The 17,904-nt window shown below is 36.7% G+C and overlaps 3 protein-coding genes across 3 annotated transcripts; 1 reads left to right on the top strand and 2 right to left on the bottom strand.

Annotated features, from left to right (window-relative positions):
- Positions 1 to 137: 137 nt before the first annotated feature.
- Positions 138 to 5,838, bottom strand: LOC137936505 (serine/threonine-protein kinase AFC1-like). The gene is made up of 12 exons (XM_068781228.1): positions 5,522 to 5,838; positions 3,725 to 3,887; positions 3,153 to 3,179; positions 2,845 to 2,998; positions 2,709 to 2,757; positions 2,478 to 2,592; positions 1,944 to 2,035; positions 1,600 to 1,756; positions 1,440 to 1,504; positions 1,030 to 1,127; positions 831 to 936; positions 138 to 732 (listed from the first exon to the last, which is right to left on the bottom strand). Exons 1-12 carry the CDS (start codon positions 5,642 to 5,644, stop codon positions 604 to 606), a joined length of 1,278 nt encoding a protein of 425 aa, XP_068637329.1. The 5' UTR covers positions 5,645 to 5,838; the 3' UTR covers positions 138 to 603.
- A 447-nt stretch (positions 5,839 to 6,285) lies between these two features.
- Positions 6,286 to 8,103, bottom strand: LOC137936515 (11S globulin seed storage protein Ana o 2.0101-like). The gene is made up of 3 exons (XM_068781240.1): positions 7,803 to 8,103; positions 6,778 to 7,498; positions 6,286 to 6,693 (listed from the first exon to the last, which is right to left on the bottom strand). Exons 1-3 carry the CDS (start codon positions 7,996 to 7,998, stop codon positions 6,540 to 6,542), a joined length of 1,071 nt encoding a protein of 356 aa, XP_068637341.1. The 5' UTR covers positions 7,999 to 8,103; the 3' UTR covers positions 6,286 to 6,539.
- Positions 8,104 to 14,891: 6,788 nt separating this feature from the next.
- LOC137942492 (cytochrome c-type biogenesis protein CcmE homolog, mitochondrial) lies at positions 14,892 to 16,931 on the top strand. The gene is made up of 2 exons (XM_068788172.1): positions 14,892 to 15,839; positions 16,312 to 16,931. Exon 1 carries the CDS (start codon positions 15,037 to 15,039, stop codon positions 15,829 to 15,831), a length of 795 nt encoding a protein of 264 aa, XP_068644273.1. The 5' UTR covers positions 14,892 to 15,036; the 3' UTR covers positions 15,832 to 15,839; positions 16,312 to 16,931.
- Positions 16,932 to 17,904: the final 973 nt, after the last annotated feature.

The raw sequence follows: 17,904 nt of genomic DNA, 5'->3' as shown, positions 1-17,904 counted from the left end.
TTGTATAATTGGAGATTATACATGGCTTAAAGAGAGTATGTAATCTCTTTATATTTTTATAAGTTAAAAATTGTAACTCAAACTACGATTAATGTTCATTCAAGAATTCATTTACAGCATAAGCGTTTTTCCACAGAAAAGTTTTTGACAGCAAAATGGTTTCATCAGATTTTTTTTATTTTTTTTTATCATCTCTATAGATCACAAACTTCACATGAATCAGATAATGAACAAGCTGCTTCTCTGTTTTGATTTTTTTAATATCCGATTTCTTCTATTCATCCATGCAGGAAATGAGGCTTGTGGGCAAGAGGTAGAGAACAACGCATCGGTTCCTTCACAACAATCTCAATGGCATTCGCCTGTAGGTTTTAACAGAAGTAACCTTCCATCTCAACATCTATAACCGGCCAGACTTGTGTTCTTGGACATTCTTCCAGTTTCTTCCTTACCCATTAAACTCAGAAGCAAGACCATGGCCAAATGCAGTCACGGTGATGGGCAAGCAGTCCGCGTGTCAGAGCTTCCCGAGCCTTCAGTCGCTCAATCGCATCATAATAAAAAACAAAACAATCACGATGACGAGTAGGCTGTTCTTGTGTTTCAAGTGACAATAGGATGTCTGAGAGCTTCTCGTGCCTTCAGTCGCTCATCCGGATCATACTCAAGGAGTCCTTGCAACAAATCAATCAAGTCTCCAGCGGAATGATCGACAAGCTGCATTACCAGGTTCTGAAATGCAAATCCAAACGTGATTGAATAACAAAATAATCACGCCCACAAGCCATATGCACCTAAGAATTGCAAATGGTTTTTGTTAAAAGAGTGACCTGTAGGCGGGGTAACTTCCAAACTGCCTTCATGCTTTCTCTCGAAGTGGCACCATCAGGCCAATCTAATCTCATCCCACGCTTGAAGTACTTTTCAGAACGACGACTGTTGGAAGGATGGAAAAAATTTACCATCAAAACCATAGGAAATTCACTGCAAAAGAGTAGCCAACAATAGTGAGTGCCACTTGACGCTTACTCAGCCCTGTGCACCATATGTTTGGGTAGTGGACCTAATACCCACTCCATCATAGCTAGATGCTCCAAGTTTTCATGGGTTTGAAAAAGAGCCTCACCCTATTGATCCAAGAAAAACATTTCCAACGATGAGCTAGCTAACCACAGGCATAGCCAAATGCAAAAATAAATGTAAATGTAACTCATCTTATAACAATTAAGTTTTTAAAACAGATCCTTCTTGATAATCAATTTTTTTAGTGAATTCTTGATAATCAAATTAAGATCCAATAGCAGTCATTCAGCATGCACCGATAGCACCTAGACCTCCCCCAGGCACAGATCCACATAATTTTCATTATTACGAATAATATTATTTGGGTCGAAAAAGAAAAGATCTTTCAATGACATAATCTGCTTTGTAGGACTCACAGAACAGAGTTCAACTAGTATGCAACCCACACTCCATAAATCGCAAGAGTAGTTCCATCCAAGCCCTATCATTATAAGAAAAGGAAAACACCGTCGGTTATCAATTCCAGACCATAATGACAACCAACTAGCAATTCCTAGGACCAAGAATCTACTTTACCAAGAATGACCTCAGGAGCGAGGTAATGGCGAGTGGACACCACATAGGTATGATCTTGATGCTCAAAAGTTGTACTCCGAAAATCAATAAGCTTAATAGAGCTAGATTTTGGAAGACACTTGTAGTAAGCACCATCCTTAGATGATCTAGATACAAACTATCACAATAACAAAAACAGGAACAGTTACAGTTTTTTCTTTAAACACAAGAAGTGAGACAGAGAGAGAGAGTCCACAAACCCCAAAAATAGATAATCATCCTCCCTCTCTGTTCTAACCATGCCAATAAGATAGAACACTTGATGATTGTGGCAACACAGAGCAAACAGAGATGGCAGATGATACCTTGTAATCAGGAACCCTGATACATTCTGAAGAAACAAGGAGAATGTTTTCTGGCTTCAGATCAGTGTGTATAAGCCGCAAGTCATGCATAACTGAAATAAGTAAAAATATAATATCAAGAATAGTTTAAACTCAAACTTTTGTAACATATTACATTCTGTAACTTTCTATGAAGTTAGATTGATTTAAAAGAAGCAATTAACTAAGATGAGAGATGCATAAACGGAAAATTCCGGTGCCCAATCATCATTTTCCAAACAAAACACCTGGGCAACATGTATTATCATAATCATTATCACAGCTTTATCCTAACTATATGCTAGGTCAGCTCCATGGATCCTCCTCCGTTCTTCACACAGAAATTAGATAAGGTTCAGGCTCATGATGTTATGAATGACTAAGATTTTGCGCAAGCTCTCAACCTGACGCAATTATTCTTTACAGAGCCTTGCGACCAGCAGTTAATTAATTGCAGGAGCTGCACAACTAGATTAATATGCAAGGAAAAAGATCGGTGCCAGATTGTCCACACACATGCTACAGACTCCAAAAGTTGTCTGCCAAGATCACGAACTAGATCAATGGGAAATGCACGATAGCTGTTTTTCCGAAGAAAATCGTATAAGCTTGGTCCAAGCTTTTCAAATACCTATTGAAAACCATTTCAAATCCACCCCAAGTTTTAAGCCGCATAATATTTCAGGCAATGGTGGGAAAGCTCCGCATCACAAATTGATTAAATGACAGGCACCAATATATACTTACAATACAAATATGATTACGATAGTCAAACCAATTCCGTATTTGAACACAACTGCAAAGAATAAAACCACTTATATGGAGTTCTCTTAAGCTTCTACAGACAATAAGGAAAAGAAGAAGAAGAAAACAAGACACTTACCAAGAGCTACCTAGATCATGTCGTGCAAGCCTCTGAAGCACATCAATCTCAATCATAGCAGCATCACGATACTTGTTAGTTGAGCGAATGACTTTTACAGCCACTGCTTCTTTCCTTTCCATGTCCCAGCAATCGAGCACCTGCCCAAATGTCCCTACACAAGAAATTGACCAAAAATCTGTGAGAAATGAAGCACATAAACTGTTATCAAGGATATGAACTGTAATGCCTCACAAGCAAAACCAGTATAAGAATGAAAAGCTGATTTAGAAGATTAAAGAACAAAGTAAAAGTCACAAACTACTGACCTTCACCCATTTTGCTGAGGATCCTATCTGAAAATAGTAGCAATCAAAATATAAGTACTCAGACCTCATGAATTGATGAAACACATAAGCATGATGCAAATATAATAAATAATACTTGCAAAGATTTTTTTTTTTTGAGAGAGAAAAAGATATAATATCAGCAAGCTCAAGTGTTGAAGAACCAAGCATAAAGAACACATACCTCCGCATAAAGAAAAACCCAACCTAGTCAGCAACAGATAAACCCAAGAATAGAAAGAAGAAAACGTCAACAAGATTGATAATCAAGATGGAAGAATGCTCCTTTAATGAGTTTGTCAAACCGGTCAAATAACAACCAAACTGAAGCGGAAGAGTATAACAACTATAAATAGAGTATATGTTATGCAGATTTTTTTTCCAAGCAAAAGACAAAAAAAAAGGCCAAAAGAACCAAGACCAGGCCACATGTATCAGAAACATATAAGTGGATACAAGAAGCCAATTTAATGGTAATCCCAAGTTAGAAGCACTCGATGTTAAAAGAAATCACCTTGATTGTTCACCAAGAAGCCATGATAAGATATACTTACAGCAAGGCGATAAGTTTTCTCCAAGTGCAAACACGTAATGGCCATCTTTATCATCTGCTCTGCAAGGTGGTGATGTATGACGAACCACTCCCTTGTAATAAATATGAGCATTTGCAACCATCCCACCCCCAAATTCTTGTGCAAAGTATTTTTGTGGAGCAGCCTACACTATCATAGTGAAAGACAGGTTATGGTTGCTGCAAAGCCCAAGATTTTCTCTCATTTCCAGAACTACAAAGATTTCATGCAATAAACAACTGAATACTCCAAATAGATGTCATGAAAAAAACACACACACAATTTCTGTACTGTTTCACAAAGACTAAGAAGTAAGGATATTGAGTGAAAAAGTTTTGTTGTCAACTATGTCAAACTACGCTAAGATGAAACATAGGCCTAAGACAAGACAGGTTCTTGGAGCCAATCTTATATAAAAAGTGTTACACAGGGAGAATTTCTCTGTGCGACAGGTGACCAAACTGACCAGGCACAGTCAACCAGTTGACCAGCTGAACTGGCAAACCAACCAGGGCGAATGGGTTTTGACCCAATCGAGGTATTACACAACTCTTGACTCGGATGAGAGACCAGAGCAGAACTGAGCCTGGTTCAATCGGCCAGTCCAATCCAGGTTTTATAACATTACTTGGATAAAGGCACAAAAGAAATCAAATTTTAGGATATTTAAAAAATGAAGAGCAACAACAAAGTCATCCATGCCAACTACAAAAACTCAAATAAATTAAGACATCTAAAGTAGAAGATATGCCCATCACGGATGGCAATTTTACGTGACTGCCACTTCAACCACTGCACCTGTCTGATTATGATAGGATATGAATCAAAATTGCTTATCCATTCAAGGACTCCCTTAAGTTATCCATTTACCCCTAAACTGTTATTAGATGTTTGCCCATTTACATCCTATACAGTTAATGAAATGAAATCGATAAGGCTAAATGGTTTCTTGCACCCGATTAAACATTTATTTTTTAAAAGTAAGGCTGAATTCTCTCCCATAAACAGATGGTTTAGTTATTTTCTTCAGTATAAAGGTAGACAATTAGATTTTGTAGGAGACTTACCTAAATATTAGTTAATTATAAATTTTGTTAAGTTTTTTATAGGTTTATATAACTTCTAATGTTGTTTTCTAGGGCTGTATGGATAAATGAAGATTTTAAAATCTTCATTTATCCATTTATTCGAATGCTTATCCCTTCACCTGTACACAATAGGGTAAATAAATGGGTAATGGACACCCCTTACCAGTTCCAAATCAAACAGGCAACGTAAAAAGCATAGGGTAATTAGAAATTGTAGCAGAATAAGTATAGAGCAACAAGAACAGGCAACGGAAAACCTTTACTCTGTCTGATTGTGACCCATTTACCTCCCTAACCCTTAAAGTTCAACGGTGACAATAAAATCAGAATTACAAGATTTGCACAACCAAAACACCTCTATGTTACATTCAAGGGTAAACCAACGGAGTGAAGGAGATGCAAAGAGAGTAAGATTTCGCATCATGCATCAAGCATTTAGGGGAAATAATTGAAATATTCTGTTAATGAGCAATAATTGAAAATCAAGCGTAATGAATACAGGAAAGGCATAAAGTACAAGAACAAAGTTTTCAATCAAAATTTACAATAAACAAAAAGTTATAAACAAAGATGAGTAACATAAGGGAAACTAATATGTCCCATAAACAGAAAGAGATTAAAGATCGTTAAGGAAATTGAAATACCTAAAAAAATTGTAGGACATTAAACGAATACCAAAAGGCACTACTACCTTTGTAGGAAGCGACGGCGGAAGAGGAGGAGGCACATCCCAATCCCATGTCAATCTGGGCCTTTTTCTAGGAGGTTTGTCCATATTCGACTGAGGAAAATCAGCTATACATTGGGTTTCCATAAAATTGTCGGTTTACGGAGAGAAAAATGCAGAAAAAAGCAGAATCCAGGAGAGAAATAGAGCAAAAGAAAGGAGAATTGTCCTGAATGAAAGTATCACAGAAAGACTGTAAGATATCCAAAAGAGGAGGGGATTTGCAGCGAGGGATCAGAAGAAGAAGATGTGGGTTATTTTTTAAGGTATCTCAACCTAACCTAAGGTAAAGCTTTATCTGAACCGGAAAGTGTTGTCTTGGAAGCCAAAATAGTTTTACTACTTTCTTCTAACTCGTTCTCAATAAATAACAGTTTGTAATTTGTATAAGTCGCATTAGTGCTAAAAACCGGCGGTTTAAACCAGAACCTTGATTACATCTCTTATAGAATTAAGGGAACTTCGAAAATCTCGGAGGAATAGTAACTCATTCCACGAAGAACCATTTGAAATGCTTGATGGATGATAGTTGATTAAGATAGGACGATCATCGTGTTTAATATGCAATATAATTAAAAGACGTCAAAGATTCAAGAGGGTGAGAGCCTGCAGATGAATGCTGCAACTGGTCTTTGCAAATCGATTAATACTAGACCCAGAGTCGATTCCAAAGTGGAAATGCAGCAAAAAGTGTAAGACTGAGGCCTGCCATGGATGCGTGGGGAAGGTTTTATAGACAGGACTGGCTTATGCAGTCTAGCAACTAGGGAAGAGGAATAAGCACAATCCCTTGTTCTGTTTCCGAGAATCACTTCTTCTATTTTAAATTGAGATGGATACCTTGACAAAACATCAAAACCATGTAAAATTTAACTAAAGAGCATAATTTTATTTTCTGGAATTCAAGGGTTCACGACAGTCAACTCTGATCTTATTCGCTCGAGCCGATATACTGAGGCCCCTGCTATGCGATCCTCGCCACTCACTTGGCCGGAGCGAAGAAAATTTCATCCTTTAGACGCTTTGAAGTGAACACCTTCTCCAGGTCCGGCGAGACATTGAAGGCTGCTTGAAGAAGTTGGGGAGACAGAGCCTTCCAAACCCCAGTCCTTCCTGCCAGGTGACTGAACATAGGGCTGCAACGCAACAAAAAAAATTCAACCATTAAACAAACCTGCGCTAAAAAGAGAATCTGAATCCGAAGAGGAAAAAGAACTTACTTGGGAGTAGTGATGATGGAGAACCAATCCATTCCATCTGAATCAGAAATTTTGGAGACGACGAAGAACCTGGGGACAATGAACAAGTTCCCGGCCTTGAGATGGGTCTCCAGAGCGCGCTTACCATCAGGCCCAACCACCTGAACTCGGCCACTCCCGCGAACAATATAAGTCACCTGGTAAGCTGAATCACAGGAAAATCCCGGGGAGCACATAGCATGCCCTTGGATTCTAACAAGATCGGCACCTAATTCAACCTCTTTGATCATGGGTAAGTTCTGGGTATTCAACACAACCACACATCCGGCCTTTGGGATATCAACGTCCAATGGAGCTTCTTCACAGTTAAGAACAATCCCTTTTCTGTCATCTTTCGGCTCAGGCATCGGAGTACCATCCTTGAGTTTCACGATACCGCTAGCTGTTTGGCTCTTTACAAATTTCTCTACCTGCCCCTCGTCCAGGTCCCATGCTCGACCGACAAATTCAGGGGTGAAGCCGGTGAAGAGTCCGGTGGCGCCTGTCAGGAAGAAGTTGGTGAACTCTCCGACTTTATGGCCTTTGGAGGTGTCGCCCAAAAAGAGGACGATGAGTTCAGTGTCCTCATTGTTGAACCACCATGTCGTCACTCCAAATGGCAGGGCCAAAGCATCGCCTTTCTTGATTCCGATCACCTTCTCCTTAGAGGCCTCTGGCATTACAATGCCAGCCCTTCCCTTTCCTATTCGCAAATCACAAAAGTTATCATCATTAACAGAAACATACAACGGATTTGTAAATTGAAACCAGAGAAATCGGAAGTTCAATATAACAATTTCGAGATAGGATGTACACCATGAACAAAAGCTTCATCGATGCGCTGTACAATTAAAATGAAAAATATCCATAAACCCACCAAAGAAACAACACAAGTTCCGATCGAAATGGAGAGAAAAACGACAGAGAGAACAGAATATATAAGTTCAGAATCACTAAAAACTGTTTAACTGAAGATTATAATAGTCAATGCACGCAACGTAATTTACCTTGTAAAACATAAGCGATCTTGGCAGAATCAGAGTAACTGGGGAGAGCGAGACCGTTCTTCGCCAGAGCGAGCTTAGCAGCGCCGATCTTCGCATGGCCGAGCATTGGTAAGTCGGAGTTAGACCAGGAGTAATAAGACCCTCCATCGCTCCCAAAACACTTCTGTGCTGATTTCGGCGTAAGATCGACGTCCATGGCTTTTGGCTACAGAAATCTCTCTCTAAGAATCAGAAAAACGAATTGCAGGAGAGTGACGAAGATGGTGGCTATTTATAGAACTCATTCATTCAGAGGTAGACTTCAAAGCCCAAATGGTAGAAGAAACAGTAAAAGGAGAACCGAGTCTAAAGGGTAAGGATTGAGACGAATCTTGACGAGTAAATGTTAGTAAATGTTTATGAGGTAAATTATCCAGATGGCAGAGGGATGGAAAGGCTTGAAACTCACTATGAGGTGTCACGAAGCGTACAGTTACAGGCTTACAGCACCGATTTGAGCTTCCTCTTATGGAAACGCCACGCTCTTACGGCTCCCCAGTGAAGAACGGTTGCTATCTTCTATCCTTTCAACTAACGGCGAGATATTTTTTTAAATTTGAAAAATAAAACAAAAGAGATATTTTTGTTTTTTACAAATTACTAAGTATTTATACTTTAATTTAAAATAATTTAATTCTATATTTAGTTAAATAAATGTTGGAAGGCGAAGAAACCCTCTCTTGGCCTCCTTTCACAAACAAGGGGCTCAACCTCCTCTTCCTCTTCTTACTTCTCCTCTTAAACCCTACAACTAAGGCCTCAAGAGGCTGGAGGAGGTCCTCCCTCACCTCCATATCTTTATGCAATAGAGAAAGTGGGAGACTTTCTTTTTCCCTATTACTTCATTTCTATCGACAAAGATAGAGAGGGATAGAAATAGGGGTGGACATTGGTTAGGTTTCAGATTTTTGAAAATCCAAACTTGACCCGAAAAAACCTAAAACCCTAACCTTAACCCAATATTCATTTTGCAACCTTGGCCCTACCTTGTCCTTTTAACCCTAATCCATCCCTGCTTCGATATGTGGTGCAATCTACCACTCATCTAGTATTATAAAACTTTTTTTTAAAAATTAATCTATATAAAAATTATTATAGTTAATAAACAAATAATAAGAATCTCCCAAAAAATTAAAATTGTTTTCTTTTATTTAAAAATAAATAAATAAATATTATTATTAAAAATAATATATAAGTTAATTAGGTAGGTTAAAGTGAGGATCAAGTTAGATTTGGTAAAACATTTCCACACCCCCAACCTTATAGGTTTTTTTACTCAACCTTGTCCCCGCCCTGTTGGATGAGGAAAAAAGCCCAATCCTAGGTTTTTGGGTTGAGCCAGATTTCGCGTTTAATCTTAACCGGTACGGTACCTAGGGGTGGCTACGAACCGAGCTGGCTTGTGAGCGGCTCGAGTTCGGCTCGGTTCGATTCGTTATCTATCGAGCTCGAGCTCTAAAATCGGCTCGTTTACCTTAACGAGCCAAGCTCGATCGAAGCCAGGTTCGATTCGTCAGCTCGCGAGCCGGCTCGAGGTGAGTCGGGATTGGTATCGGGTCAGGATCGGGGGATCGTGAGCGTGAGCTAGAGGGGGGGGGAGCCCCTCCCATCGGCTATTGTCGCCGCCTCTACTGCCGTCGACAGCTGCTCGTCGGCCGCCTCTGTGGCCGTCCGTTCAATTTCTTCCCCTCCTCGTCGTCGCCTCTGTTTCCGTCATCGCCGCTTCCATCACTGCCGCTTCCCTTGCCGCTTTCGTCATTGTCGCTTCCCTCACCGCCGTCATCCCCGACAACAGGTCCTCCCCAATGTCGTAACCCCCTTCCCTCCGCGTCGTCTCGACGGAAAACCTGAACCAGTAAGTTCAGGGGAGAAATAATCTCCCCCCTCCCCCGCGCGAAGATGATTTCGCACGTGCGATATCATAAAGTAAAAAAAAAAAAATCCTTAAACTCTCCTTCCTCATAGCTCTCGAAAAAATTAAAAATACATTTTATAGAAATAAGTTTCTATGATGTCTCATGTTTTTTTTAAACATTTTTCTAATTAAAAATTCTTATTAAAAATCATATAATTTTCTAAGTGAGATTTTCCTACCAAAATGGGATAGAAAACTGTATAGAAATTTTTTGAATAAGTATATAACAGTTGATGTTGTAATACTTCATTGCAATTTTGTGTTTGACATTTTATTTGATTAAAATTTTATCGATAAGTATAATAATATATTTGATTGATTATTAATTTTTATTTATATTCCTAGAAGAGGCAATAAAAGGTCCATTTAACTTTCCTAAGAAAATTTTAACATATTTCTTGTAATTTTCTAATAAGTCACTAATAGTAATAGGATTTTATTTAAAGGTTTTTTTGGGAATATGTATCATAGGAAAATATTTCTAGTTTTTCCTAGAATATAAATTTTCATCTAGGGGCACTAAGGAGGCCATAGTAAATTTATAGCCAGATTCAAAAATTACAAAACAAGCTAGATAACAATTGGAGTAAAAAAAATTAATACTGGTGCATTTTAATCTATTATTGAAATTCAATCCCGAACCTCCCCTATCATTATTTTTTTAAAATGTATGCATAATTTTATATATAATTTATTCGAAGCCACCCCTACGTGTGAGATCATAAACAAGGGAAAAAAAACTTTTTGTCCCTTCCTCATGGCTCTTGAAGAAATTGAAAAAATATTTTAGTAGAAATACGTTTCTAGAGACTATTAGTGGTTTTTTCAATAAATGTTGAAAAAAAAATTTAATAGAAATATAGGGACAATTAGCGCCTCATTTTTTTTGAAAATATTTTTCTAATTATAAATTCTTGTTAAAAAATCATATAATTTTCCAAGTAAGATTTTCTTGCCAAGATGGGCTAGAGAACCGTATAGAAAATTTTTGAATAAGTATTTGATAGTTGATGATATAATCCTTTTAGCATGAGGCAATTTTCATAGCAATTTTGTGTTTAACATTTTATTTGATTAAAAATTTATCAATAAGTATAATAATATATTAGATTAATTATTAATTATTATTTATTTCCTTAGAAAAGGTAATAAGAGATCCATTTAACTTTCCTAAAAAAATTTAAAATATTTCTTGTAATTTTCTAGTGACTCTCTAATAGTAATAGGAATTTATTTAAAGGATTTATAGTTTTGATTTGGGTGATTGTAAATTGATAGTGATATTTCATTTAATTTTGTTATGTTTGATTATTGTATGGAATTTATTCATAATGTTATGCATTGTATGGAGTGTTTAGACAATTTTATGGAGTGTATAAACAATTTCATGGAGCATTTATGGAATGTATAGACAATTTTATGGAGTGTTGATGCAAGTATTATGTATATAGATTATGCCCAATTTTAAGTAGAGGTCGTGCCGAATTTTATATAAGTACTATATACATAGATTATGCTCAATTTTAAGTAGAGATCATACCCAATCTTATACATGTATTATATATATATATAGGTTATGCCCAATTTTATGTAGAGGTCGTACCCAATTTTATGTAAAATATATGTATAATTTTATATACAATTTATTATATATTTAAAAAAAAAAATTAAATATATGTTGAAGCTCAAGCTCGGTTCGAACTCGGTTAAAATTTTTGGGCTCGAGCTCGATAACAATTTTAGGCTCAAGACGAGATTCGGCTCGATGCTCGGCTCGAACATAGGCAGGTTCGGGCTCGACTCGGCTTGATGCCACCCCTACTGGTACCCGCCCCTATATAGAATGATAAGTTCAAAAACAATAAAAGGATAGGTTTATAATTTTACTTAATATTTAAAGCTTTTATGACTTAAAAAATAATTAATCTCGTAAATTACAACCAAAGTTGGGAGAAAGAATAATTAATCTCACAAAAATAAAGAATTTCTTCCCAATTACCAAGAAGACAAGAATGTTTCAAATGGCAACAAAAAACTTTAATTTGTGGGATGATTTGTGCCATTAAGATTAAGACTTTATATAGAGAATTATATGTCAAAAGAAATATCTATGAGTTTATGTTCTAACCCAGTAAACCGTTTTTCAATTCAATTTTTCTAGAGAGGGATATCGATAACAGAAGAATTAAAGGTCATGTTGAAAGTTTGTTGCATGCGAAAAATCCAAAATTTAAGTCTGATTTTTCCTTCTCTTTTTGAGTTGGTATTTTTGTTTTCCCAAACCTCCATTTTGTTTTCAAACTATAGTAGTGCAAGTCTCTACCAAAATGGGTTCTTTTTGCAAAAATAATTCTATAAGCTTCCTAATTAAATTTGAAGTTTATGTTATTTTCTATTTTAGAAAAGTTTCTTGTTTTGTTACCTACAATAATATCTAAGCAAGGTATTCTGTTTTTTTAGACACTTCTTCAAGTTTCCTCCTCTAGTCCCAGTAAATTGTCATATGTAGTTGTTTTATTTGCTTTTGCATACCTCTTTAATAAGGTTAGTACTTTATGAACTCTGGCAAAATATTTCTGTTGGTTATACAACCAAAGTCCCACATTGGTTAGAAGTGGAGAGGATCTTGGATATAAAAGTGTGGACACTATCTCCATTGGTATGAGGCCTTTTGGGGTAAAGCCCAAGAGCAAATCCATGAGGGTTTAGGGCCAAAGTGGACAATATCATACCAATGTGGAGATAGGTGGTGTTCATAGTCAAGAGCTATGGCCCGAAGTTAGCCATGGTGGATGGGATCCTCTGCATGCCGAATGTGAAGAGGAGTTGATCTGGATAGAGCATGCTCTCGAGACAGATGGTACTCCATGTAAGGCGTGTGCTTCCATGATTGTTTATTTTATTTATAGTCTTGAAAATTTTCAAATGGTTTCCCGCTTTTCTTTTGTCAAAACTAGTCATTCTCATTATTTTATTGATTTGATGAGTGTAATTATTTTCTTTAAATTTAGACACTAGATTTGGAAGTATTGTATTGCATTATGTGCCTTCTTTTGTTTGAAGTATAAGTGTTGATTCTCCTTTTTGTTAGCCTAAGTGGTATCTCAAGGGGGAGGAGAGGATGATTGAGTATAAAAATTAAAATTCAAGTACTTGGAGTTCAACTAAAGCAAGTAATTAAAAATGTAAGTACATGCACACAATCAAAAGAAGGCTAAAATTTGATGTTATCATTCCCTTAGCAGTAATCACTGTACAATAACCTTTGCTCGAGAAAAATCACTATTTTGCTCTACTATGCAAAATTATAAAAGAGATTTTAGCTCTCTTTAAGCCAATTACCTGATCCCAATCTCTTTTAAAGAGATTTCCTTACAATTAGATCTAACTCTACTATGCACTCTCCTTCTAGAATCAAGGCTTTAGAAAATCTCTTAAAATAAAATTAAAAATACAAAAAAAGAAAAGAAATGTACACCTTCTTTTGCAAATATAGCCCGTACAATGAGATTTCAAGCTTTCAATCCATAGACACGTACAAAAAGTTAAACAAGGAGGTTGATCGATCATATGTTTCCACTGGCTAATCAATTGAACCCCCTGATGTTTTTATTTGTTGAATATCAAAAATATGGTTTTAGAAAACATTATGTCTTAATGCTCCAAAACATACTTTTACCTATGAATTGGAAATTGGTTAGCTATCCTCTTATAGAGCTAGAATTTTGAGTTTTTTTAATTGACTTCGACTCTAGGTCTTCGATTCTTTAATCTTCCTCATAGGTGCATGACTAGATCTTTTATTTAGCTCGAAGTCTTTTGTGTGAATTTGTTGGTTCTTCCTCATAAACCTTATAATTGTGTCACTTGAAGGTAATATCTTGAAATACTTTGAATTGCGAACATATTCACTTACCTTATGTTTGGTTATCATAAAAACCTGGACAATCAACCTAGGTCAACGATTTCCCTTTTTTTTATGATGACAAAACATAGCATATGGAAAATGAAAAACCCTTACTTGTTCATGCAAGGTATATTACTCATTTTATCTATGCATATAATTGTCGATTATGCTAAGAACTCCTATTCATTTTAATGACTCCCCCTTAATATATGCTTTACACTTTCTCCTCCTTTTTATCAACCATAAAAAAACTAACATGCAATATAAGCACAAATGTAGACATTAGTCTTATAATATTAGAATATGATTACAATAGAGATATTAATCGAATTATTACAAAAAGATTCACAACACCAAAATACAAATGTACACCTGATGTCAACCTATGACAAAAAGTAAAGATTTGTGGAGTATGAGGCCTAGATGCTACTCCTCTCGAGGCGAAGATGGAGGTAGTAGAGTAAGTGTAATGGAAGCAAAGATGGTATAGAGAAGTTCTTCCATCCAAGCTAGAGCAGCTTTCATCCCTCTTTCCTTCTTTGAGCTCAATTGATATCATTCCACTCGCTCCTTTGGTTTTTTCTCTTGCCTTGATCCTTTCTCGCCATGCTCAAACCCCTGTCCTAGTGTCTTCCTCTCAACCTTCTCCTTTCTCGCTTTCTTTTACTTTTTACAAAGAAAATATATGAATTATGTATTTTTATATAACAAAATATTTTATTTATTTATATAAATTCATCTTTTAATAGTATATTTAATTACTAACATAAGAGTGAAAATTTAGATATCGTAAAAGTAATAATTTGATTAAGCATTCGACATTATAAAAGTAAACATTTTTGTTTAGGTATTCTATTTTTATGATCAATTAAATAAATATTTTTTATTTATTTTATTAATTTAGATAAATCTAAAATCTATCTTATTTTATTAAATATTAAAATAAAACCATCTTATAAAAGTATCAAAGTATTCTTACCCTCTTTATTTATTTATATTAATTTATAAAATTTAATATTATATTTAATTACTAATTTAAGAGTAAGAATTTAGATATTATAAAAGTAACAATTTAATTAAGCACATTTTTTCTTAGGTATTTTATTTTTAATATTTAATTATTATTTTTACTTATTTATAATATTTTATTAATAAAAAATACCTTTTAAATCTGAGTATTTTATTAATAAACTCCACGACTTTCAGCGCAAGCGAACTCCAAATTTTCTTCGTTATTTTTGCTCTTCCTGTCTTCCCTGACTGGAAGCTTCAAGGCGGCTTGGAGATTCATCTCTCCTTCCATAGTTTCTCATCTGCGGAACCCTATTTTTCCATTACCTTGGCACCCCTGATTTGATTTGCCATTGATCTCTATGGCGTCTAGGACGACATTTCTACTCGGATCATCCATGGCCGCCGCCGCCTTCCTTTCCCGCCTCCCCCGGCTCCAGCGATCTCCCTCCATCTTTGCCTCTGTTGTACACGAATCTACCCCGTGGGTCTCTCCTTTGCCTATATCCTCCGTCTCCGAGCTCCCCTTCTCCATGTCAGGCCTCCGTTACGTCTCGACTCTCCGTCGTCCACCAGTCCGCAAAGGTCAGAACATCGGCGCGCGCGCCAGGCAGCTCCAGAATCGCAGGCTCTGGACCTACGCCCTGACTTTCAGCTGTGTAGCTGGTTTCATTGTCATCGTCCTCGCCAATTTCCAAGATCAGATGGTCTTTTATGTCACTCCCACGGACGCGCTTGAGAAATTTCGGACCAATCCGTCCAAGAACCGGCTCCGAGTTGGTGGACTCGTCCTAGAGGGATCCATCGTCCAGCCTGCCTCATCGCCCGAAATGGAATTTGTGGTGACTGATTTGATTAACGATATTCTGGTCAAGTATGAGGGTTCGTTGCCTGACCTGTTCCGTGAGGGACACTCAGTGGTGGTTGAAGGTTTGGTGAAGCCTCTGCCGAAGGAGGGTGATGAGCAATTTAAGTCGTCCGGAAGGGCGGTCTCGGAGAAGGCGAGAAGTGGAGACTGTTATTTGGCTGCAATAGAGGTGCTCGCGAAACACGACGAGAAGTACATGCCCAAGGAGGTCGCAGCGGCGATAGAGAAGAATAAGGCCATACTTGAGGCAGAGCGGCAGCAAGAGGAGGAGAAAAACAGAGGAATTTGATTGACTGGGTATGTAGAAGCTCAGTCGCTAATTTTGTTTTTCATACTTACTGGACGGCCGAACCGGTAGATTGATGCTGCATTTTTTATTCATAAGATAGTTGCCCCATTTTTTCTCTGGGGACCGGATACCTTGGCCTTATTCCTGAGTCTTGTAGTTTTCGACTCAATTGTTGTTGTAATTTCATTGCAATTTTCAGACTTGCCCATTCATCATACGATCAATGTGGAGACAAGTTCTAAGTTCTAATAACAAGGAAAATAAATACTTAATTGTGATTCATAGGTTCAAGTTTAGTTGGACTTCTCATAGTTTTTTCTGCAACTTCCAAATTTCGTTTTGAAGCATCTGATATTTCTGATTACCAATCAAATGTCTTGCATTATCGTAGAATGTGTTGGTTTATCTCTGATTTTTAACACAAATATGTCTTGAATCATAATTTGATGTGTAAATTTGTTATCATATTTTGTTATACAGGGAAAATTTGTAGAAGGCCAAGCTAAATGAAAAGGATCAAACGAACAAGAAAGCACAGAAACTATGCACGATATATTTATGTGGTTTGGGATGATTGCCCTACAAACTTATCATCTCTACGGTTTGTCCTTTTATCTAAAACAAAGGGTAAAGGGGTCATGGGGGTGTGGATCATCCATGTTGACTGAAACTCAGTCTGGTCGCACCATGTAACATGACTGAACCCAACGACTCATAACTACATGAATAATAATCTCATGTGTCATTATCTTTAACATCTGGAAGGGAGTTAGAAAATGATAAAACAGAACATGGGAGGAGGATGCATGTAGTAGACCCCAAAATAGTTAGGAGAAAGTTTTAGGAAGAAGAAGCTATTTTACCACAATAAGGAGTGGTGAATACTTTGAAAAAGGCATAGGTTGTGTAGAATGACGTTGAGTTTATCTTGTATAGGGAGCAAAAATTTACAAGTTGTATTAACATAGTCTAATCGAACAGGCTATTCATTTTGTCCAGTTGGCTGGTTTGATGTATAGGAACTTCACTTCATTAGTGCAAATTTAAAACGATTTAGTTGGTTTTCTGTAGATTTCTCAGTTGTATGTAATTTTCAAATTCTTATTTGCTTTGACAAGTTTGTCTTTGCATTCCCATCCTAATCATTCCATCCTGGAGATGCAGTGATCTACGAGAAAATGATAAAAAGTAATGATACTTTGTGTACCAAACCAGAAGCTGGATACAATGAGGTCAAAGAAATACCAATGTACTTAACTCTAATGATTTGATTGATTTTGTATAAAAGGCAGTGCTTTAAGATATCCCTCATGTACTTGTCCTTGGCATCTTCCAGAAATACTTCTTGTTGATAATCCTGTTGGGTTCTTGACTCTGTGGGATGTGTGTGTGTGCTTTTGAGAATGATGAGAAATGGGATTGATATTAGGATAAGATTCATGTTCTATATAATCTTTGAGACCGTGTCCATATGGTGGTTTCCATAAAGTGAGCATAATTAACCAGAGATTGACTATTGTGTCTTAAGAGAGAGTTTCTTGTAATTGCTAGTGCAAAATATGATTCCCATGATTTAAGCTTTAAAAAGTATAAAATATATTAATTTGCTAATGCTTTTCAGTTTAGATGAAAAAGTATGAATTTGATCAGAGAATTTTTGAGCTGTGGTGCATATTTGGCTGTAAGTTTGTCAAAATATGGTGGAGATTGTACTTACAAAAAGTATAAACTTCATTTGACAAAATTAACATTGGATGATGATTGATGAAACTGAGGGAAAAGATTTGTATCATGAAAGGAGGTTAACAGATGCCTTTCCTATCCCTCCACCCCCCAAGACCTCTCTTTGATCTATGACTAGGTGGTTCTGAAAGAAGGCAAACATAGAGATGTTCGAACATGAATTAGTGGCTCACAAATAGTGAAGCAACGATATTTAACAGTTAATAAACCACTTGTCAGCAATTCAGACAGTCAAATGTTTAGGTTACTCTTTGTAATCCTGATGACAAGAAGTTGAAGTGCAATATTGTGGTACTCTCTCTCTCTCTCTCTCTCTCTCTCTCTCTATAG

Source organism: Aristolochia californica, unplaced genomic scaffold, assembly GCF_029961685.1.
Source record: "Aristolochia californica isolate CCGP_79_NKW_82.1479 unplaced genomic scaffold, dmAriCali1.0.hap1 SCAF_10, whole genome shotgun sequence".
In the NCBI taxonomy this organism is placed as follows: domain Eukaryota; kingdom Viridiplantae; phylum Streptophyta; class Magnoliopsida; order Piperales; family Aristolochiaceae; genus Aristolochia; species Aristolochia californica.
This window is presented reverse-complemented; position numbering and strand designations above follow the sequence as displayed.